This window comes from Salmo salar, chromosome 23, assembly GCF_965601325.2.
Source record: "Salmo salar chromosome 23, fSalSal1, whole genome shotgun sequence".
Taxonomy (NCBI): domain Eukaryota; kingdom Metazoa; phylum Chordata; class Actinopteri; order Salmoniformes; family Salmonidae; genus Salmo; species Salmo salar.
The window spans coordinates 52075001-52098789 of NC_138313.1; the positions used below are offsets into that span (position 1 = coordinate 52075001).

At 42.8% G+C, this 23789-nt stretch overlaps 1 protein-coding gene across 1 annotated transcript in view; it reads left to right on the top strand.

Annotated features, from left to right (window-relative positions):
- The window catches only part of dennd4a (DENN/MADD domain containing 4A), a 136115-nt gene that overhangs the window by 34013 nt on the left and 78313 nt on the right, over positions 1–23789 (top strand). The window contains exons 8-14 of the mRNA XM_082968222.1: positions 1552–1618; positions 1799–1857; positions 3007–3151; positions 3838–4013; positions 5363–5463; positions 10659–10880; positions 14162–14307. Coding sequence (XP_082824348.1) covers positions 1552–1618; positions 1799–1857; positions 3007–3151; positions 3838–4013; positions 5363–5463; positions 10659–10880; positions 14162–14307 — 916 coding nt within the window. The remainder of the gene's footprint in view (positions 1–1551; positions 1619–1798; positions 1858–3006; positions 3152–3837; positions 4014–5362; positions 5464–10658; positions 10881–14161; positions 14308–23789) is intronic.

The following is a 23789-nucleotide window of genomic DNA, read 5'->3' on the forward strand; positions in this document are numbered from 1 at the left end:
ACACTGTTGGAGCTGGGAACACCACACTGTTGGAGCTGGGAACACCAGCACTTTCACTGTTGGAGCTGGGAACACCAGCATTTCACTGTTGGAGCTGGGAACACCAGCATTTCACTGTTGGAGCTGGGAACACCAGCATTTCGTTAGAACACTGTTGGAGCTAGGAACACCAGCATTTAGCTGAATTACTGTTGGAGCTGGGAACACCAGCACTTATCGACTGTTGGAGCTGGGAACACCAGCATTTCACTGTTGGAGCTGGGAACACCAGCATTTAGTTAGACACTACTGTTGGAGCTAGGAACACCAGCATTCGTAGACTGTTGGAGCTGGGAACACCAGCATTTCACTGTTGGAGCTGGGAACACCAGCATTTCACTGTTGGAGCTGGGAACACCACACTGTTGGAGCTGGGAACACCAGCATTACACTGTTGGAGCTGGGAACACCAGCATTTCACTGTTGGAGCTGGGAACACCACACTGTTGGAGCTGGGAACACCAGCATTTCACTGTTGGAGCTGGGAACACCAGCATTACACTGTTGGAGCTGGGAACACCACACTGTTGGAGCTGGGAACACCACACTGTTGGAGCTGGGAACACCAGCATTTCACTGTTGGAGCTGGGAACACCAGCATTTCACTGTTGGAGCTGGGAACACCACACTGTTGGAGCTGGGAACACCAGCATTTCACTGTTGGAGCTGGGAACACCACACTGTTGGAGCTGGGAACACCAGCATTTCACTGTTGGAGCTGGGAACACCAGCATTACACTGTTGGAGCTGGGAACACCAGCATTTCACTGTTGGAGCTGGGAACACCACACTGTTGGAGCTGGGAACACCAGCATTTCACTGTTGGAGCTGGGAACACCAGCATTACACTGTTGGAGCTGGGAACACCACACTGTTGGAGCTGGGAACACCAGCATTACACTGTTGGAGCTGGGAACACCAGCATTACACTGTTGGAGCTGGGAACACCAGCACTGTTGGAGCTGGGAACACCAGCATTTCACTGTTGGAGCTGGGAACACCAGCACTGTTGGAGCTGGGAACACCACACTGTTGGAGCTGGGAACACCAGCACTACACTGTTGGAGCTGGGAACACCAGCACTACACTGTTGGAGCTGGGAACACCAGCATTTCACTGTTGGAGCTGGGAACACCACACTGTTGGAGCTGGGAACACCACACTGTTGGAGCTGGGAACACCAGCATTTCACTGTTGGAGCTGGGAACACCAGCATTCACTGTTGGAGCTGGGAACACCAGCATTTCACTGTTGGAGCTGGGAACACCAGCATTTCACTGTTGGAGCTGGGAACACCAGCACTTCACTACACCAGCGATAACATCTGCAAAATATATGTCTATGCGACCAATACAACACGTGATTATGTTGGACTGTGTTCTTGTTGAGTTTTCCTTCATGTTTGTTAGACTTATCCGTTTTTTTTCCCAGATTATCGTCTGGGGACAGTGTCACAATACCTTTCTAAAATGAAGTCTTTCCTGACCTGTCACGTCTCTCTCTGCCCGACAGGCACATCTCCCACTTCATGCACAAAGTCCCGTTCCCCTCTTCGCAGAGGCCGCGAATCCTAGTACAGGTGAGATGGAGTCCCGTCCAAAACATCGTAGAAGAAACCCCGTCGATATGACTCGACCATTTTGATAATCTGACTGTGAGATCTGGTCGTGTTGCCACGGCTACTGTAGAGTATTGAACTCTGATCGATTTTTCTTCTTGCTGATGCCCTGTGCAAACGCTCTCTCTGTTTGCTCTACAGCTGTCTCCACATGATAGTCTGATGCTGAGCCAGCCTGTCTCCTCCCCTCTGCCTCTCAGGTAAGACGGACGGACGGACGGACGGACGGACAGAGAGACAGGCAGGCAGACAGGCAGACAGACAGACAGACAGCTAGTCAGACAGACAGACAGACAGACAGACAGACAGACAGACAGACAGACAGATAGACAGACAGACAGACAGACAGACAGACAGACAGACAGACAGACAGACAGACAGACAGACAGACAGCTAGTCAGACAGCTAGTCAGAGACACAGACAGACAGACACAGACAGACACAGACAGACAGACAGACAGACAGACAGACAGACAGACAGACAGACAGACAGACAGACAGACAGACAGACAGACAGACAGACAGACAGGACAGACAGACAGACAGCTAGTCAGAGAGACAGACAGACAGACAGCTAGTCAGAGAGACAGACAGACACAGACAGACAGACAGACAGACAGACAGACAGACAGACAGACAGACAGACAGACAGACAGACAGACAGACAGACAGACAGACAGACAGTGAACAACACATTATGAATTTAACTTCTCTCTCTCTCAGTGGTGGCCGTCTCTCCATTATGAATTTAACTTCTCTCTCTCAGTGGTGGCCGTCTCTCCATTATGAATTTAACTTCTCTCTCTCAGTGGTGGCCGTCTCTCCATTATGAATTTAACTTCTCTCTCTCTCAGTGGTGGCCGCCTCTCCATTATGAATTTAACTTCTCTCTCTCTCAGTGGTGGCCGTCTCTCCATTATGAATTTAACTTCTCTCTCTCTCAGTGGTGGCCGCCTCTCCATTATGAATTTAACTTCTCTCTCTCTCAGTGGTGGCCGTCTCTCCATTATGAATTTAACTTCTCTCTCTCTCAGTGGTGGCCGCCTCTCCATTATGAATTTAACTTCTCTCTCTCTCAGTGGTGGCCGCCTCTCCATTATGAATTTAACTTCTCTCTCTCAGTGGTGGCCGTCTCTCCATTATGAATTTAACTTCTCTCTCTCTCAGTGGTGGCCGTCTCTCCATTATGAATTTAACTTCTCTCTCTCTCAGTGGTGGCCGCCTCTCCATTATGAATTTAACTTCTCTCTCTCTCAGTGGTGGCCGTCTCTCCATTATGAATTTAACTTCTCTCTCTCTCTCAGTGGTGGCCGTCTCTCCATTATGAATTTAACTTCTCTCTCTCTCAGTGGTGGCCGCCTCTCCACGCTGCTCCTTAACCTGGGTCCTAAGAATGCGACCACTCTGCTGGTTCTGACTGTAACAGAACACAAGATCCTGGTCCACTCTCTCAGACCGGCCGTGCTGACCAGTGTTACGGAGGCCCTGGTGTCGGTGAGTGTGTGTGTGTCTGTGTGTACGTGTGATCTCCACGGAAGTTGAACCTTTAACCTCGGTATGGTTTATGGGGCGGCAGTGTAGCCTAGTGGTTAGAGCGTTGGATTAGTAACCGAAAGGTTGCAAGATCGAATCCACGAGTCTGACAAGGTAAAAATCTGTCGTTCTTCACCTGAACAAGGCAGTTAACCCCACTGTTCCCCGGTAGACCTTCATTGTAAATAAGAATTTGTTCTTAACTGACTTGCCCTAGTTAAACAAAGGTGAAACTAAATGGTTAATACCAGGCTCTTTACCCACTAAGGTCCACACCAGGACTACTCCGACAGTACATCAGCTAATGCTCATATAAAAAACAAACGAATGCATGGGTTTGTAGTCCCAAAGGGGAACTTTAACTCGCTCCCAAAGCAGAGTTGGACAGTAAATGGTTCTTGGTCCCGTGTGGCTCAGTTGGTAGAGCATGGTGTTTGCAACGCCAGGGTTGTGGGTTCGATTCCCACGGGGGGGGGGGACCAGTATGAAAACGTACGAAAATGTATCCATTCACTACTGTAAGTCGCTCTGGATAAGAGCGTCTGCTAAATGACTAGAATGTTTTACGTGAAGGTATCCCATCAACTGTGACGCTGAGTGTTGGAATATACTTAACTGTCATCCTGTCTGTCTCCAATGTCCTCCAGATCATCTTCCCCTTCCACTGGCCGTGCCCCTACATCCCTCTGTGCCCGCTTGCCCTGGCAGATGTTCTCTCTGCCCCGTGCCCTTTCATCGTGGGCGTCGACTCACGTTACTTTGACCTCTACATGCCTCCTCCCGACGTCTGCTGTGTCGACCTGGACACCAACAACATATTACAGTAAGTCTGACCCCCTGGAACTTTAACCATGAGGTCTGCTGTGTCGACAGTGAGTTATCTGTAAGCCCTGAACCCTGACCTCTATCTATGACCCTGACCCCAGACGTTTGCAGTGTCGCAGTTAGTGTTTTTCCGAGTTATTCGGACAGGGAAATCATGAAATGAGTAAGGAGACAGATTATATGTGCTGCAGGCAGTGGTGTTACCTGATAGACCACCCTCAGTCACCTATGACCTATGACCTCTACCAATACCAATCTCCCATAACCTCCCATGCCTAACGTCTTGTCTCTTTGGTTTGTCCATGTTGTTGTGTAACGATAATGACTAAACTCAGGGAAAAATAAAAAAGGATGTCCGTTTTCTTTTCAGAGGACAGAAATTCAACTATCACAATATACAATTTTCCGTGTTGTGCTTAATTACAGTTTTTTTTCCCCATTTGTTATTAACACACTTTTGCTGAAACTACATCTCAGGTACTCTAAACACAAAACTCTAAACACAAAACACAAAACAGTTAGCCAATATCCCCAAACCCCTCAGGCAAGAAACACAGCAATCAAAATCCCTCCCTCCCTCCTTTCAGCTCTTCCTCCTGTTGTCCTCCCTCCCTCCCTCCCTCTCTCTCTCTCTCTCTCTCTCTGTCTCTCTCTCTCTCTCTCTCTCTCCCTCCCTCCCTCTCTCTCTCTCTCTCTCTCTCTCTCTCTCTCTCTCTCTCTCTGTCTCTCTCTCTCTCTCTCTCTGTCTCTCTCTCTCTCTCTCTCTCTCTCTCTCTCTGCTCTCTCTCTCTCTCTCTCTCTCTCTGTCTCTCTCTCTCTCTGTCTCTCTCTCTCTCTGTCTCTCTCCCTCTCTCTCTCTCTCTCTCGCTCTCTCTCGCTCTCTCCCTCTCTCTCTCTCTCTCCCTCTCTCTCGCTCTCTCCCTCTCTCTCTCTCTCTCCCTCTCTCTCGCTCTCTCTCGCTCTCTCTCTCTCTCTCGCTCTCTCTCTCTCTCTCTTTCCCCCTCCCTCCCACCATCTCTTCCTAATGCTGTCAGGGTTGCCAGTCCTGTGTGGATGTCCTCCCTCCCACCATCTCTTCCTAACGCTGTCAGGGTTGCCAGTCCTGTGTGGATGTCCTCCCTCCCACCATCTCTTCCTAACGCTGTCAGGGTTGCCAGTCCTGTGTGGATGTCCTCCCTCCCACCATCTCTTCCTAACGCTGTCAGGGTTGCCAGTCCTGTGTGGATGTCCTCCCTCCCCCCCATCTCTTCTTCCTCCTGCTGTCTTTCTATCTCTTTCTCGTCTCCTCATCTCCCCGTCTCCTCATCTCCTCGTCTCCTAATCTCTTGTGTTGTGTTGTGTTTTCAGTAAAGAGGAGAAAAGGGCCCTAACTTGGAAGATACTACCACAGAAAGCCTGCAAACATCTCCTCAATACCCTGGGTAGTCTGTACCAACAGCTGACTGAAGGTGAGCCCTGGAAACGGATAAAAAACTGTTTATCTTCATTTCCGCTTAAGTCTCCCATTTGACGTAATCAAGTAATGTACTCTGGAGGTCCTTCAGCCCAATGTAAATCAGTCAGTGTTTCATGTTACATAGCAGTGGATATACAGTACTTCTCATCAATCAGCCATCTTCTATAATTTAGTTGGGCCTTCCCTGTGTAGCTCAGTTGGTAGAGCATGGTGTTTGCAACACCAGGGTTGTGAGTTCGATTCCCACGGGGGAGGGGGGCCAGCACAGAAAGAGGGAAAAAAAAGGTATGAAATTAAATGTATGAAATGTATGCGTTCACTACGGTAAGTCGTTCTGGATAAGAGCGTCTTCTAAAATGACTAAAATGTCAAAATGTAGTTCAGCAGTGTCTTTTGACTTAAGGTATCAATACATTTAACAGAAATGTTGTGCTAAGTCTCCCTTTGAAGTCAATGAAGGATTTAAAGGGGGGAGAGTCCCGATTTGGACGTGTTTATCTCAACCCAGAGGATAGATCAATCAATTCTGTTTTATTACCCTCTACTGGTCGTAAATTAGACACACACACACACACACACACACACACACACACACACACACACACACACACACACACACATTAGAGACAGAAGGGACATAAAGATGGATTCCAGTAGAATCCTAGAAAAGCTTGAAGTGACGTTTTCTTTCAAGTCTGAAGTGTCTCTGATCTAATATTTATTATGGATCCCCATTAGTTCCTGCCAAGGCAGCAGCTACTCTTCCTGGGGTTTATTATGGATCCCCATTAGTTCCTGCCGAGGCAGCAGCTACTCTTCCTGGGGTTTATTATGGATCCCCATTAGTTCCTGCCGAGGCAGCAGCTACTCTTCCTGGGGTTTATTATGGATCCCCATTATTTCCTGCCAAGGCAGCAGCTACTCTTCCTGTGGTTTATTATGGATCCCCATTAGTTCCTGCCAAGGCAGCAGCTACTCTTCCTGGGGTTTATTATGGATCCCCATTAGTTCCTGCCAAGTCAGCAGCTACTCTTCCTGGGGTTTATTATGGATCCCCATTAGTTCCTGTCAAGGCAGCAGCTACTCTTCCTGTGGTTTATTATGGATCCCCATTAGTTCCTGCCAAGTCAGCAGCTACTCTTCCTGGGGTTTATTATGGATCCCCATTAGTTCCTGTCGAGGCAGCAGCTACTCTTCCTGTGGTTTATTATGGATCCCCATTAGTTCCTGCCAAGGCAGCAGCTACTCTTTCTGGGGTTTATTATGTATCCCCATTAGTTCCTGCCAAGGCAGCAGCTACTCTTCCTGGGGTTTATTATGGATCCCCATTAGTTCCTGCCAAGGCAGCAGCTACTCTTCCTGGGGTTTATTATGGATCCCCATTAGTTCCTGCCGAGGCAGCAGCTACTCTTCCTGGGGTTTATTATGGATCCCCATTAGTTCCTGCCGAGGCAGCAGCTACTCTTCCTGGGGTTTATTATGGATCCCCATTAGTTCCTGCCAAGGCAGCAGCTACTCTTCCTGGGGTTTATTATGGATCCCCATTAGTTCCTGTTGCCAAGGCAGCAGCTACTCTTCCTGGGGTTTATTATGGATCCCCATTAGTTCCTGCCAAGGCAGCAGCTACTCTCCCTGGGGTTTATTATGGATCCCCATTAGTTCCTGTTGCCAAGGCAGCAGCTACTCTTCCTGGGGTTTATTATGGATCCCCATTAGTTCCTGCCAAGGCAGCAGCTACTCTTCCTGGGGTTTATTATGGATCCTCATTAGTTCCTGTTGCCAAGGCATCAGCTACTCTTCCTGGGGGTTATTATGGATCCCCATTAGTTCCTGCCAAGGCAGCAGCTACTCTTCCTGGGGTTTATTTTGGATCCCCATTAGTTCCTGCCAAGGCAGCAGCTACTCTCCCTGGGGTTTATTATGGATCCCCATTAGTTCCTGTTGCCAAGGCAGCAGCTACTCTTCCTGGGGTTTATTATGGATCCCCATTAGTTCCTGCCAAGGCAGCAGCTACTCTTCCTGGGGTTTATTATGGATCCTCATTAGTTCCTGTTGCCAAGGCATCAGCTACTCTTCCTGGGGGTTATTATGGATCCCCATTAGTTCCTGCCAAGGCAGCAGCTACTCTTCCTGGGGTTTATTATGGATCCCCATTAGTTCCTGTTGTCAAGGCAGCAGCTACTCTTCCTGGGGTCCACACAAAACATGAAATAACACAGAACATTAATAGACAAGAACAGCTGAAGGACAGAACTACATACATTTTTAAAAAGGCACACGTAGCCTACATATCAATACATACTCACAAACTATCTATTTCCAATAGGGGAGAGGCGTTGTGCCGCGAGGCGTTGCTTTACCTGTTTTTTAAAACCAGGTTTGCTGTTTATTTGAGCAATATTAAATGGAAGGAAGTTCCATGCAATAAGGGCTCTATATAATACTGTACGCTTTCTTGAATTTGTTCTGGATTTGGGGACTGTGAAAAGACCCCTGGTGGCATGTCTAGTAGGGTAAGTGTGTGCTAGAGCTGTGTGTAAGTTGACTATGCAAACAATTTAGGATTTTCAACACATTAATGTTTCTTATATAAAGAAGAATTGATTGCAGTCAGTCTCTCCTCAACTCTTAACCAAGAGAGACTGGTATGCATAGTATTAATATCAGCCCTCTGATTACAATGAAGAGCAAAACGTGCCGCTCTGTTCTGGACCAGCTGCAGCTTAACTAGGTCTTTCCTTGCAGCACTGGACCACACGACTGGACAATAATCAAGATTAGACAAAACTAGAGCCTGCAGGACTTGCTTTTTGGAGTGTGGTGTCAAAAAAAGCAGAGCATCTCTTTATTACGGACAGACCTCTCCCCGTCTTTACAACCACTGAATCTACATGTTTTGACCATAATGGTTTACAATCTAAGGTAACACCAAGTAATTTAGTCTCCTCAACTTGTTCACCAGCCACACCATTCATTACCAGATTCAGCTGAGGTCTAGAACTTAAAGGAATGATTTGTACCAAATACAATGCTCTTAGTTTTAGAGATGTTCAGGACTAGTTTATTACTGGCCACCCATTTCAAAACAGACTGCAACTCTTTGTTAACCTCTATGGGACCGGCGGGACGAATTCGTCCCACCTACGTAACAGCCACTTGCAGCCTGTGGCGCGATTTTCAAAATCTTAAAAATCCTATTACTTCAATTTCTCAAACATATGACTATTTTACAGCCATTTAAAGATAAGACTCTCGTTAATCTAACCACACTGTCCGATTTCAAAAAGGCTTTACAACGAAAGCAAAACATTAGATTATGTCAGCAGAGTACCAAGCCAGAAATAATCAGACACCCATTTTTCAAGCCAGCATATAATGTCACCAAAACCCAGAAGACAGCTAAATGCAGCACTCACCTTTGATGATCTTCATCAGATGACAACCCTAGGACATTATGTTATACAATACATGCATGTTTTGTTCAATCAAGTTCATATTTATATCAAAAACCAGCTTTTTACATTAGCATGTGACGTTCAGAACTAGCATACCCCCCGCAAACTTCCGGGGAATTCGCTAACATTTTACTAAATTACTCACGATAAACGTTCACAAAAAGCATAACAATTATTTTAAGAATTATAGATACAGACCTCCTCTATGCACTCGATATGTCCGATTTTAAAATAGCTTTTTGGTGAAAGCACATTTTGCAATATTCTAAGTACATAGCCCAGGCATCACGGGCTCGCTATTTAGACACCCGGCAAGTTTAGCACTCACCATAATCATATTTACTATTATAAAAATGTCATTACCTTTTGTTGTCTTCGTCAGAATGCACACCCAGGACAGCTACTTCAATAACAAATGTTGGTTTGGTCCAAAATAATCCATCGTTATATCCGAATAGCGGCGTTTTGTTCGTGCGTTCCAGACACTATCCGAAATAGTAAAGAAGTGTCACGCGCTTGGCGCAATTCCTGACAATAAAATTCAAAGTATTCCATTGCCGTACGTCGAAGCATGTCAACCGCTGTTTAAAATCAATTTTTACGTCATTTTTCTCGTAGAAAAGCGATAATATTCCGACAGGGAATCTCCTTTTCGGCAAACAGAGGAAAAAATCCCAAAGGCGGGGGCGGTCGGGGTCACGCGCATAAGCTAGTGTCTCTTGATGGGCCACTTGAGAAAGGCGATAATGTGTTTCAGCCTGGGGCTGGAATGACGACATTCTGTTTTTTCCCGGGCTCTGAGAGCCTATGGAAGACGTGGGAAGTGTCACGTTAGAGCAGAGATCCTTAGTAAATGATAGAGATGGCAAAGAAGTTCCAGAAATGGTCAGACAGGCCACTTCCTGTAAAGGAATCTCTCAGGTTTTGACCTGCCATTTGAGTTCTGTTATACTCACAGACACCATTCAAACAGTTTTAGAAAATTTAGGGTGTTTTCTATCCATATGTAATAAGTATATGCATATTCTAGTTACTGAGTAGGAGTGGTAACCAGATTAAATCGGGTATGTTTTTTATCCAGCCGTGTCAATGCTGCCCCCTAGCCCTAACAGGTTAAGGGTTTCAGTGACTTCAATAGCTTTGGTTGCTGATGCGTATATGGTTGAATCATCAGCGTACATGGACACACATGCTTTGTTTAACGCCAGTGGCAGGTCATTGGTAAAAATAGAAAAGAGTAGAGGGCCTAGAGAGCTGCCCTGCGGTACACCACAATTTACATGTTTAACATTAGAGAAGCTTCCTTTGAAGAAAACCCTTTGAGTTCAATTAGATAGATAACTCTAAATCCACGATACGGCAGAGGTTGAAAAGCCATAACACATAAGTTTCCTCAATAACAGGTTATGGTCAATAATATCAAAGGCTGCACTGAAATCTACCAGTACAGCTCCCCACAATCTACTTATCATCAATTTCGGGTCGGCAAGCTTTTGGATGTACCGTGCCATCTACCATTTCTGTAACCTTTTATAGACCTGTGTGAATTTATTATCTCATAAGAAAGTTGTTACCTAACTAAAGCCAAAGCAAAACATCAATATAAAAAAAAATGCTGACTGAAAACACTACATAAAAGCAGAATGTACAGTATTTCTGGTCCTATTGTCCAACAGGTGTTTTGTGTCTGAGGTTAGTTGATTAACACCTGTCTCTCTTCGGTATTGTCCAGGTGGCCAAGTCAACGGCGACGACGGTCTGATGGAGCCCACTGCGAGTGACCCAGACCTGGCGAGCGGAGGGAAGAGCCTCCACACGCTAGAGATGCAGATCCAGGAAGCATTCCTTAGGTTCATGGCGGCCATATTGAAAGGGTACCGCTCTTACCTCCTCCCCATCACGCAGGCCCCTTCCGAAAGGACCACGGACGCAAGCTCGCTGTTTGACTTGCAAGGTTAGTACAGGTCGTGTGTTTACATCTGATGTTAGTTTGTTACCATTCCTACAGGAGAATATCCAGCCACACTTGGACTACAGTGGAAGTAAATTTCTACGTCTGCTTCGTCCTCCAAGAGTGACTGAATATTCTCCTCTCTCCTCCTCCCGTCGGGACAGTTAAGTTACATGTAGACAGGCTGTTGTTGCTCTGCAGTCGACCACAGTTTAACTCTGCAGCTGATCCATCCTAATAATGAGGTCTGGAGTAGAGCCTGCAGAGTTTGGCCTGAACTGATTTAGTGACTAATGATGTATGGTGATTTAGTGACTAATGATGTATGGTGATTTAGTGACTAATGATGTATGGTGATTTAGTGCAGGGATGGGCAACTTTGGGGCCCACAAACAAAATGTAACTCATCATGTGCTCGTGGGACTGCGTACCCGAATCCATTGTACACATCCTTCCGTAGGACGGAGAGAAATGTTTTCAGTTTTTAATATGATATCCGATGTGAGACTGACTAACAAAATCAGTCGGTGCCACTCGGCCGGTAATTCCACCATGATAACAAGTTTAAATGGTGCTTCTACACCTGCATTGCTTGCTGTTTTTTGGGGGGTTTTAGGCTGGGTTTCTGTAACAGCACTTTGAGATATCAGCTGATGTAAGAAGGGCTATATATAAATACATTTGATTTGATTTGATTTGAAATAGCTGGTCGCTAAACTATCTTGTCTTTATTAACTCATCGTGGAGGATGGTGGGTTGTCTTTATTAACTCATCATGGAGGAGGATGGTGGGTTGTCTTTATTAACTCATCATGGAGGATGGTGGGTTGTCTTTATTAACTCATCGTGGAGGATGGTGGGTTGTCTTTATTAACTCATCGTGGAGGATGGTGGGTTGTCTTTATTAACTCATCGTGGAGGACGGTGGGTTGTCTTTATTAACTCATCATGGAGGATGGTGGGTTGTCTTTATTAACTCATCGTGGAGGATGGTGGGTTGTCTTTATTAACTCATCATGGAGGACGGTGGGTTGTCTTTATTAACTCATCGTGGAGGATGGTGGGTTGTCTTTATTAACTCATCGTGGAGGATGGTGGGTTGTCTTTATTAACTCATCGTGGAGGACGGTGGGTTGTCTTTATTAACTCATCATGGAGGATGGTGGGTTGTCTTTATTAACTCATCATGGAGGATGGTGGGTTGTCTTTATTAACTCATCATGGAGGATGGTGGGTTGTCTTTATTAACTCATCGTGGAGGACGGTGGGTTGTCTTTATTAACTCATCATGGAGGATGGTGGGTTGTCTTTATTAACTCATCATGGAGGATGGTGGGTTGTCTTTATTAACTCATCGTGGAGGATGGTGGGTTGTCTTTATTAACTCATCATGGAGGATGGTGGGTTGTCTTTATTAACTCATCGTGGAGGATGGTGGGTTGTCTTTATTAACTCATCGTGGAGGACGGTGGGTTGTCTTTATTAACTCATCGTGGAGGACGGTGGGTTGTCTTTATTAACTCATCATGGAGGATGGTGGGTTGTCTTTATTAACTCATCGTGGAGGATGGTGGGTTGTCTTTATTAACTCATCATGGAGGATGGTGGGTTGTCTTTATTAACTCATCATGGAGGATGGTGGGTTGTCTTTATTAACTCATCATGGAGGATGGTGGGTTATCTTTATTAACTCATCATGGAGGATGGTGGGTTGTCTTTTGACGTAGCTGGTAAATTCGCTCTGGCTCTCTACTCCGATTTCAGAGCACTCTCGCCTGAGTGTGCCAGAGCACAGAATACCTGCTGAATTTACAAACGCTCAACACCCGTTGAATTTAGTAAACGTCGGCCAAAAAAAAACAAAAAAACAATTAAATTGTTGCTAGCAGCACATTTGCAGTCACCAACGCTCTGGGTAACATCAAAACAACCTAACCAGCTCTGCTAGGGAGAGTACAATGATCAGAGTGAGTTGTTCTCTCATTTGTGTCTGGAAGTAGCTAGCAAGCTAGCCAACGTTAGCCAGTTAACTTGGGTGCTTGACTGCTGTTCCAAGGTCAGAATGCTCAGATCAACCCTACTTTTTCGGCCAGAGTGTCCGGTGTGCGCTCCGAGAACGAAACGCTCTGAATTTACTTAACGATCAATGTGACAACGCTCTGAGTTTACGAATGCCCAGAGCACATTCTGGCACTCCAGATTAAATTTACGAACACAACCGTAGTATAAACCCAACCTTTAGTCTTGAAAATCTTTGGCTGTTTAGTACAGAGCCTCACATGTGAATACTTAAAGAGATGGGTGGGGCTAAAGCTCTTAATAGGATGTGAATGATACTGAATGGGTGTAGATAAAGAAGAGCTCTCCAGTAGGTGTACCAAAACATATTCAAGGGCCATTTTCTTAAAAGTGAGGTTACAAGTTTATCAACTTTCAAAGCAGAATTACTTTCCCCATTGTTCCTCAACTGTAGTGTATGATATACCATTTTCTATCTCTGAGTCTCTACTTTTATCCAATGTAAAAAAAAAACACAATTTCTAATTTTGCTACATGAGACCGAATCGAGCAAGTCGGTCATATATTTAAATCGTACAGGAAATAGATGAACCTGTAGCCATATTACTTCAACACTATTTAACATGAGATCCTCTCTAATCTTTACAGGAATGTGTTTCTGAATATAAACAGCAACACCTCCACCATTGGCATTTCTGTCTTTTCTGTAGATGTTATAGCCATGTATTGCTACCACTGTATCATCAAAGGTTTATTATCAAAGTGAGTTTCAGAGATAGTCAGAATATGAAAGTCATCTGTTATTAGCAAATTATTGATTTTCACCTTGTTTCTTAAGCTAGATATGTTAACGTCATATGGTTGTCATATGGTTGTCATATGGTTGTCATATGGTTGTCATATCAAATCAAATGTATTTATAAAAGCCCTTCTTACATCAGCTGATATCTCAAAGTGCTGTACAGAAACCCAGCCTAAAAACCCCCCAAACAGCAAGCAATGCAGGTGTAGAAGCACGGTGGCTAGGAAAAACTCCCTAGGAAAAACTCCCTAGAAAGGCCAAAACCTAGGAAGAAACCTAGAGAGGAACCAGGCTATGAGGGGTGGCCAGTCCTCTACTGGCTGTGCCGGGTAGGAGATTATAACATAGTTGTCATATGGTTGTTATATGGTTGTCATATGGTTGTCATGTGGTTGTCATATGGTTGTCATATGGTTGTCATATGGTTGTCATATGGTTGTCATATGGTTGTCGTGCTCCTCAGGGTTCTTAAAGAGCCGGGATCGTTCCCACCAGAAGTTCTACTCCCAGATGATCAGGACCCAGATGTTTATCCGGTTCATCGAGGAATGTTCCTTCGTCAGCGATAAAGATGCCAGTCTGGCCTTCTTCGACGAGTGTGTTGATAAGGTAAGATGATAATGTCCTATAGTATTCTCAGTGTGTCGATGAGGTAAGATGATAATGTCCTATAGTATTCTCAGTGTGTCGATGAGGTAAGATGATAATGTCCTATAGTATTCTCAGTGTGTTGATGAGGTAAGATGATAATGTCCTATAGTATTCTCAGTGTGTCGATGAGGTAAGATGATAATGTACTATATTATTCTCAGTGTGTCGATGAGGTAAGATGATAATGTCCTATAGTATTCTCAGTGTGTTGATGAGGTAAGATGATAATGTCCTATATTATTCTCAGTGTGTCGATGAGGTAAGATGATAATGTCCTATAGTATTCTCAGTGTGTTGATAAGGTAAGATGATAATGTACTATAGTATTCTCAGTGTGTCGATAAGGTAAGATGATAATGTCCTATAGTATTCTCAGTGTGTTGATAAGGTAAGATGATAATGTACTATATTATTCTCAGTGTGTTGATAAGGTAAGATGATAATGTACTATATTATTCTCAGTGTGTTGATGAGGTAAGATGATAATGTCCTATATTATTCTCAGTGTGTTGATGAGGTAAGATGATAATGTACTATAGTATTCTCAGTGTGTTGATGAGGTAAGATGATAATGTACTATAGTATTCTCAGTGTGTTGATGAGGTAAGATGATAATGTCCTATATTATTCTCAGTGTGTCGATGAGGTAAGATGATAATGTCCTATATTATTCTCAGTGTGTCGATGAGGTAAGATGATAATGTCCTATAGTATTCTCAGTGTGTCGATGAGGTAAGATGATAATGTCCTATAGTATTCTCAGTGTGTCGATGAGGTAAGATGATAATGTCCTATAGTATTCTCAGTGTGTCGATGAGGTAAGATGATAATGTCCTATAGTATTCTCAGTGTGTCGGTGCCCCATCGAAGGTAAGATGATAATGTCCTATAGTATTCTCAGTGTGTCGATGAGGTAAGATGATAATGTCCTATAGTATTCTCAGTGTGTCGATGAGGTAAGATGATAATGTCCTATAGTATTCTCAGTGTGTCGATGAGGTAAGATGATAATGTCCTATAGTATTCTCAGTGTGTCGATGAGGTAAGATGATAATGTCCTATAGTATTCTCAGTGTGTCGATGAGGTAAGATGATAATGTCCTATAGTATTCTCAGTGTGTCGATGAGGTAAGATGATAATGTCCTATAGTATTCTCAGTGTGTCGATGAGGTAAGATGATAATGTCCTATAGTATTCTCAGTGTGTCGATGAGGTAAGATGATAATGTCCTATAGTATTCTCAGTGTGTCGATGAGGTAAGATGATAATGTCCTATAGTATTCTCAGTGTGTCGATGAGGTAAGATGATAATGTCCTATAGTATTCTCAGTGTGTCGATGAGGTAAGATGATAATGTCCTATAGTATTCTCAGTGTGTCGATGAGGTAAGATGATAATGTCCTATAGTATTCTCAGTGTGTCGATGAGGTAAGATGATAATGTCCTATAGTATTCTCAGTGTGTCGATGAGGTAAGATGATAATGTCCTATAGTATTCTCAGTGTGTCGATGAGGTAAGATGATAATGTCCTATAGTATTCTCAGTGTGTCGATGAGGTAAGATGATAATGTCCTATAGTATTCTCAGTGTGTCGATGAGGTAAGATGATAATGTCCTATATTATTCTCAGTGTGTCGATGAGGTAAGATGATAATGTCCTATAGTATTCTCAGTGTGTCGATGAGGTAAGATGATAATGTCCTATAGTATTCTCAGTGTGTCGATGAGGTAAGATGATAATGTCCTATAGTATTCTCAGTGTGTCGATGAGGTAAGATGATAATGTCCTATAGTATTCTCAGTGTGTCGATGAGGTAAGATGATAATGTCCTATAGTATTCTCAGTGTGTCGATGAGGTAAGATGATAATGTCCTATAGTATTCTCAGTGTGTCGATGAGGTAAGATGATAATGTCCTATAGTATTCTCAGTGTGTCGATGAGGTAAGGTGATAATGTCCTATAGTATTCTCAGTGTGTCGATGAGGTAAGGTGATAATGTCCTATAGTATTCTCAGTGTGTCGATGAGGTAAGGTGATAATGTCCTATAGTATTCTCAGTGTGTCGATGAGGTAAGGTGATAATGTCCTATAGTATTCTCAGTGTGTCGATGAGGTAAGGTGATAATGTCCTATAGTATTCTCAGTGTGTCGGTGAGGTAAGGTGATAATGTCCTATAGTATTCTCAGTGTGTCGGTGAGGTAAGGTGATAATGTCCTATAGTATTCTCAGTGTGTCGGTGAGGTAAGGTGATAATGTCCTATAGTATTCTCAGTGTGTCGGTGAGGTAAGGTGATAATGTCCTATAGTATTCTCAGTGTGTCGATGAGGTAAGGTGATAATGTCCTATAGTATTCTCAGTGTGTCGATGAGGTAAGGTGATAATGTCCTATAGTATTCTCAGTGTGTCGATGAGGTAAGGTGATAATGTCCTATAGTATTCTCAGTGTGTCGATGAGGTAAGGTGATAATGTCCTATAGTATTCTCAGTGTGTCGATGAGGTAAGGTGATAATGTCCTATAGTATTCTCAGTGTGTCGATGAGGTAAGGTGATAATGTCCTATAGTATTCTCAGTGTGTCGATGAGGTAAGATGATAATGTCCTATAGTATTCTCAGTGTGTCGATGAGGTAAGATGATAATGTCCTATAGTATTCTCAGTGTGTCGATGAGGTAAGATGATAATGTCCTATAGTATTCTCAGTGTGTCGATGAGGTAAGATGATAATGTCCTATAGTATTCTCAGTGTGTCGATGAGGTAAGATGATAATGTCCTATAGTATTCTCAGTGTGTCGATGAGGTAAGATGATAATGTCCTATAGTATTCTCAGTGTGTCGATGAGGTAAGATGATAATGTCCTATAGTATTCTCAGTGTGTCGATGAGGTAAGATGATAATGTCCTATAGTATTCTCAGTGTGTCGATGAGGTAAGATGATAATGTCCTATAGTATTCTCAGTGTGTCGATGAGGTAAGATGATAATGTCCTATAGTATTCTCAGTGTGTCGATGAGGTAAGATGATAATGTCCTATAGTATTCTCAGTGTGTCGATGAGGTAAGATGATAATGTCCTATAGTATTCTCAGTGTGTCGATGAGGTAAGATGATAATGTCCTATAGTATTCTCAGTGTGTCGATGAGGTAAGATGATAATGTCCTATAGTATTCTCAGTGTGTCGATGAGGTAAGATGATAATGTCCTATAGTATTCTCAGTGTGTCGATGAGGTAAGATGATAATGTCCTATAGTATTCTCAGTGTGTCGATGAGGTAAGATGATAATGTCCTATAGTATTCTCAGTGTGTCGATGAGGTAAGATGATAATGTCCTATAGTATTCTCAGTGTGTCGATGAGGTAAGATGATAATGTCCTATAGTATTCTCAGTGTGTCGATGAGGTAAGATGATAATGTCCTATAGTATTCTCAGTGTGTCGATGAGGTAAGATGATAATGTCCTATAGTATTCTCAGTGTGTCGATGAGGTAAGATGATAATGTCCTATAGTATTCTCAGTGTGTCGATGAGGTAAGATGATAATGTCCTATAGTATTCTCAGTGTGTCGATGAGGTAAGATGATAATGTCCTATAGTATTCTCAGTGTGTCGATGAGGTAAGATGATAATGTCCTATAGTATTCTCAGTGTGTCGATGAGGTAAGATGATAATGTCCTATAGTATTCTCAGTGTGTCGATGAGGTAAGATGATAATGTCCTATAGTATTCTCAGTGTGTCGATGAGGTAAGATGATAATGTCCTATAGTATTCTCAGTGTGTCGATGAGGTAAGATGATAATGTCCTATAGTATTCTCAGTGTGTCGATGAGGTAAGATGATAATGTCCTATAGTATTCTCAGTGTGTCGATGAGGTAAGATGATAATGTCCTATAGTATTCTCAGTGTGTCGATGAGGTAAGATGATAATGTCCTATAGTATTCTCAGTGTGTCGATGAGGTAAGATGATAATGTCCTATAGTATTCTCAGTGTGTCGATGAGGTAAGATGATAATGTCCTATAGTATTCTCAGTGTGTCGATGAGGTAAGATGATAATGTCCTATAGTATTCTCAGTGTGTCGATGAGGTAAGATGATAATGTCCTATAGTATTCTCAGTGTGTCGATGAGGTAAGATGATAATGTCCTATAGTATTCTCAGTGTGTCGATGAGGTAAGATGATAATGTCCTATAGTATTCTCAGTGTGTCGATGAGGTAAGATGATAATGTCCTATAGTATTCTCAGTGTGTCGATGAGGTAAGATGATAATGTCCTATAGTATTCTCAGTGTGTCGATGAGGTAAGATGATAATGTCCTATAGTATTCTCAGTGTGTCGATGAGGTAAGATGATAATGTCCTATAGTATTCTCAGTGTGTCGATGAGGTAAGATGATAATGTCCTATAGTATTCTCAGTGTGTCGATGAGGTAAGATGATAATGTCCTATAGTATTCTCAGTGTGTCGATGAGGTAAGGTGATAATGTCCTATAGTATTCTCAGTGTGTCGATGAGGTAAGATGATAATGTCCTATAGTATTCTCAGTGTGTTGATAAGGTAAGATGATAATGTCCTATAGTATTCTCAGTGTGTCGATAAGGTAAGATGATAATGTCCTATAGTATTCTCAGTGTGTTGATAAGGTAAGATGATAATGTCCTATAGTATTCTCAGTGTGTCGATGAGGTAAGATGATAATGTCCTATAGTATTCTCAGTGTGTTGATAAGGTAAGATGATAATGTCCTATAGTATTCTCAGTGTGTTGATAAGGTAAGATGATAATGTACTATATTATTCTCAGTGTGTTGATAAGGTAAGATGATAATGTCCTATATTATTCTCAGTGTGTTGATAAGGTAAGATGATAATGTACTATATTATTCTCAGTGTGTCGATAAGGTAAGATGATAATGTCCTATAGTATTCTCAGTGTGTTGATAAGGTAAGATGATAATGTCCTATATTATTCTCAGTGTGTCGATAAGGTAAGATGATAATGTCCTATATTATTCTCAGTGTGTTGATAAGGTAAGATGATAATGTCCTATAGTATTCTCAGTGTGTCGATGAGGTAAGATGATAATGTCCTATAGTATTCTCAGTGTGTCGATGAGGTAAGATGATAATGTCCTATAGTATTCTCAGTGTGTCGATGAGGTAAGATGATAATGTCCTATAGTATTCTCAGTGTGTCGATGAGGTAAGATGATAATGTCCTATAGTATTCTCAGTGTGTCGATGAGGTAAGATGATAATGTCCTATAGTATTCTCAGTGTGTCGATGAGGTAAGATGATAATGTCCTATAGTATTCTCAGTGTGTCGATGAGGTAAGATGATAATGTCCTATAGTATTCTCAGTGTGTCGATGAGGTAAGATGATAATGTCCTATAGTATTCTCAGTGTGTCGATGAGGTAAGATGATAATGTCCTATAGTATTCTCAGTGTGTCGATGAGGTAAGATGATAATGTCCTATAGTATTCTCAGTGTGTCGATGAGGTAAGATGATAATGTCCTATAGTATTCTCAGTGTGTCGATGAGGTAAGATGATAATGTCCTATAGTATTCTCAGTGTGTCGATGAGGTAAGATGATAATGTCCTATAGTATTCTCAGTGTGTTGATAAGGTAAGATGATAATGTACTATATTATTCTCAGTGTGTCGATAAGGTAAGATGATAATGTCCTATATTATTCTCAGTGTGTTGATAAGGTAAGATGATAATGTCCTATAGTATTCTCAGTGTGTCGATAAGGTAAGATGATAATGTACTATATTATTCTCAGTGTGTTGATAAGGTAAGATGATAATGTCCTATATTATTCTCAGTGTGTCGATAAGGTAAGATGATAATGTCCTATAGTATTCTCAGTGTGTCGATGAGGTAAGATGATAATGTCCTATAGTATTCTCAGTGTGTCGATGAGGTAAGATGATAATGTCCTATAGTATTCTCAGTGTGTCGATGAGGTAAGATGATAATGTCCTATAGTATTCTCAGTGTGTCGATGAGGTAAGATGATAATGTCCTATAGTATTCTCAGTGTGTCGATGAGGTAAGATGATAATGTCCTATAGTATTCTCAGTGTGTCGATGAGGTAAGATGATAATGTCCTATAGTATTCTCAGTGTGTCGATGAGGTAAGATGATAATGTCCTATAGTATTCTCAGTGTGTCGATGAGGTAAGATGATAATGTCCTATAGTATTCTCAGTGTGTCGATGAGGTAAGATGATAATGTCCTATAGTATTCTCAGTGTGTCGATGAGGTAAGATGATAATGTCCTATAGTATTCTCAGTGTGTCGATGAGGTAAGATGATAATGTCCTATAGTATTCTCAGTGTGTCGATGAGGTAAGATGATAATGTCCTATAGTATTCTCAGTGTGTCGATGAGGTAAGATGATAATGTCCTATAGTATTCTCAGTGTGTCGATGAGGTAAGATGATAATGTCCTATAGTATTCTCAGTGTGTCGATGAGGTAAGATGATAATGTCCTATAGTATTCTCAGTGTGTCGATGAGGTAAGATGATAATGTCCTATAGTATTCTCAGTGTGTCGATGAGGTAAGATGATAATGTCCTATAGTATTCTCAGTGTGTCGATGAGGTAAGATGATAATGTCCTATAGTATTCTCAGTGTGTCGATGAGGTAAGATGATAATGTCCTATAGTATTCTCAGTGTGTCGATGAGGTAAGATGATAATGTCCTATAGTATTCTCAGTGTGTCGATGAGGTAAGATGATAATGTCCTATAGTATTCTCAGTGTGTCGATGAGGTAAGATGATAATGTCCTATAGTATTCTCAGTGTGTCGATGAGGTAAGATGATAATGTCCTATAGTATTCTCAGTGTGTCGATGAGGTAAGATGATAATGTCCTATAGTATTCTCAGTGTGTCGATGAGGTAAGATGATAATGTCCTATAGTATTCTCAGTGTGTCGATGAGGTAAGATGATAATGTCCTATAGTATTCTCAGTGTGTCGATGAGGTAAGATGATAATGTCCTATAGTATTCTCAGTGTGTCGATGAGGTAAGATGATAATGTCCTATAGTATTCTCAGTGTGTCGATGAGGAAGGACATTACATAGAACGAGTCATTCACAGGACACAGTTCATGTATTTGAAATTGTAGGTGGTCCTTTAAATTAAGAAATGTTTATCAGTCATCTGAGTTGTTTGTGAGAGTCAGTATCTCATCCAGAATGTATTCGTAATTTATGGTTATACAGGGCCTTTGGCTAAACCAACAAGAAATATCCAGGAAATTGTAGACCAAACTGCAACCAGCAGAATGCTTGTCCCTTTAGGCTACAATTAGTATTAGTCCTTCTGTTCTCTAGTCAATCCTTCATCTGTTTCTCTCCTTCTCCCTCTGCCTGGTGCATTTCCTTTACACTCTCCTGTCTGTCTTCCTGTCTGTCTACCTGCCTGTCTACCTGTCTGCCTGTCTACCTGCCTGTCTACCTGTCTGCCTGTCTGCCTGCCTGTCTACCTGTCTGCCTGTCTACCTGTCTACCTGCCTGTCTACCCACCTGTCTACCTGTCTGTCTGTCTACCTACCTGTCTGCCTGTCTGCATGTCTACATGTCTGTCTGTCTGCCAATCTACCTGTTTGTCTACCTGTCTGCCTGTCTACCCACCTGTCTACCTGCCTGTCTACCTGCCTGCCTGTCTACCTGCCTGTCTACCTGCCTGTCTACCTGCCTGTCTACCTGTCTGTCTACCTGTCTACCTGCCTGTCTACCTGCCTGTCTACCTGTCTACCTGTCTGCCTGTCTACCTGTCTGTCTACCTGCCTGTCTACCTGCCTGCCTGTCTACCTGTCTGTCTACCTGCCTGTCTACCTGTCTACCTGCCTGTCTACCTGTCTACCTGTCTGCCTGTCTACCTGTCTGTCTACTTGCCTGTCTACCTGTCTACCTGCCTGTCTACCTGTCTACCTGTCTGCCTGTCTACCTGCCTGTCTACCTGCCTGTCTACCTGTCTGTCTACCTGCCTGTCTACCTGCCTGCCTGTCTACCTGTCTGTCTGTCTACCTGCCTGTCTACCTGTCTGTCTACCTGTCTGTCTTCCCGCCTGTCTACCTGTGATCTTGGGTCTTGCTTGGACAGCTTTACAGCAATGGAAGCAAGGTAAGCTCTCAGACCGTCTTCTCCTTCATTACTTTGTATATTAATTACGTTTCAATGTTGTAACTTAAAACCTAAGCTTCTTCTTTGGTTGTGACTCGGCTGCAGTGCTGGGTACAGTTGTGGGATGTGGTGCTAGCCATCGAGAGAGACGCAGTGGAGATCAGAAGTTGAGAAAGTGGAGAGAGACAGAGAAAACATAAAGGAACGTAACATTCAACGTACCAATTAGGATCTGGATTTTAAAAAAAAAAATACTTGAATCAGTTATAGAACCCATTGCTTTTTTTATGGTTGTGAGGTCTGGGGTCCTGCTCACCAAACCAAGAATTCACAAAAAAAATGGGACAAACACCAAATTCAAATAATATCAAATCAAACTTTATTTGTCACATGCGCCGAATACAACATACCTTACCGTGAAATGCTCACTTACAAGCCCTTAACCAACAGAAACTCAAGAAAGAGTTAAGAAAATATTTACCAAATAAACTAAAGTAAAAAATAACAATAACGAGGCTATATACAGGGTATTACGGTACAGAGTCAATGTGGAGGCTATATACAGGGTATTACGGTACAGAGTCAATGTGGAGGCTATATAGAGGGTATTACGGTACAGAGTCAATGTGGAGGCTATATACAGGGTATTACGGTACAGAGTCAATGTGGAGGCTATATACAGGGGGTACCGGTACAGAGTCAATGTGGAGGCTATATACAGGGGTACCAGTACAGAGTCAATGTGGAGGCTATATACAGGGTATTACGGTACAGAGTCAATGTGGAGGCTATATACAGGGTATTACGGTACAGAGTCAATGTGGAGGCTATATACAGGTGGTTACCGGTACAGAGTCAATGTGGAGGCTATATACAGGTGGTTACCGGTACAGAGTCAATGTGGAGGCTATATACAGGGGGTACCGGTACAGAGTCAATGTGGAGGCTATATACAGGGTATTACGGTACAGAGTCAATGTGGAGGCTATATACAGGGTATTACGGTACAGAGTCAATGTGGAGGCTATATACAGGGTGTTACGGTACAGAGTCAATGTGGAGGCTATATACAGGGTATTACGGTACAGAGTCAATGTGGAGGCTATATACAGGGTATTACGGTACAGAGTCAATGTGGAGGCTATATACAGGGTATTACGGTACAGAGTCAATGTGGAGGCTATATACAGGGTATTACGGTACAGAGTCAATGTGGAGGCTATATACAGGGGGTACCGGTACAGAGTCAATGTGGAGGCTATATACAGGGTATTA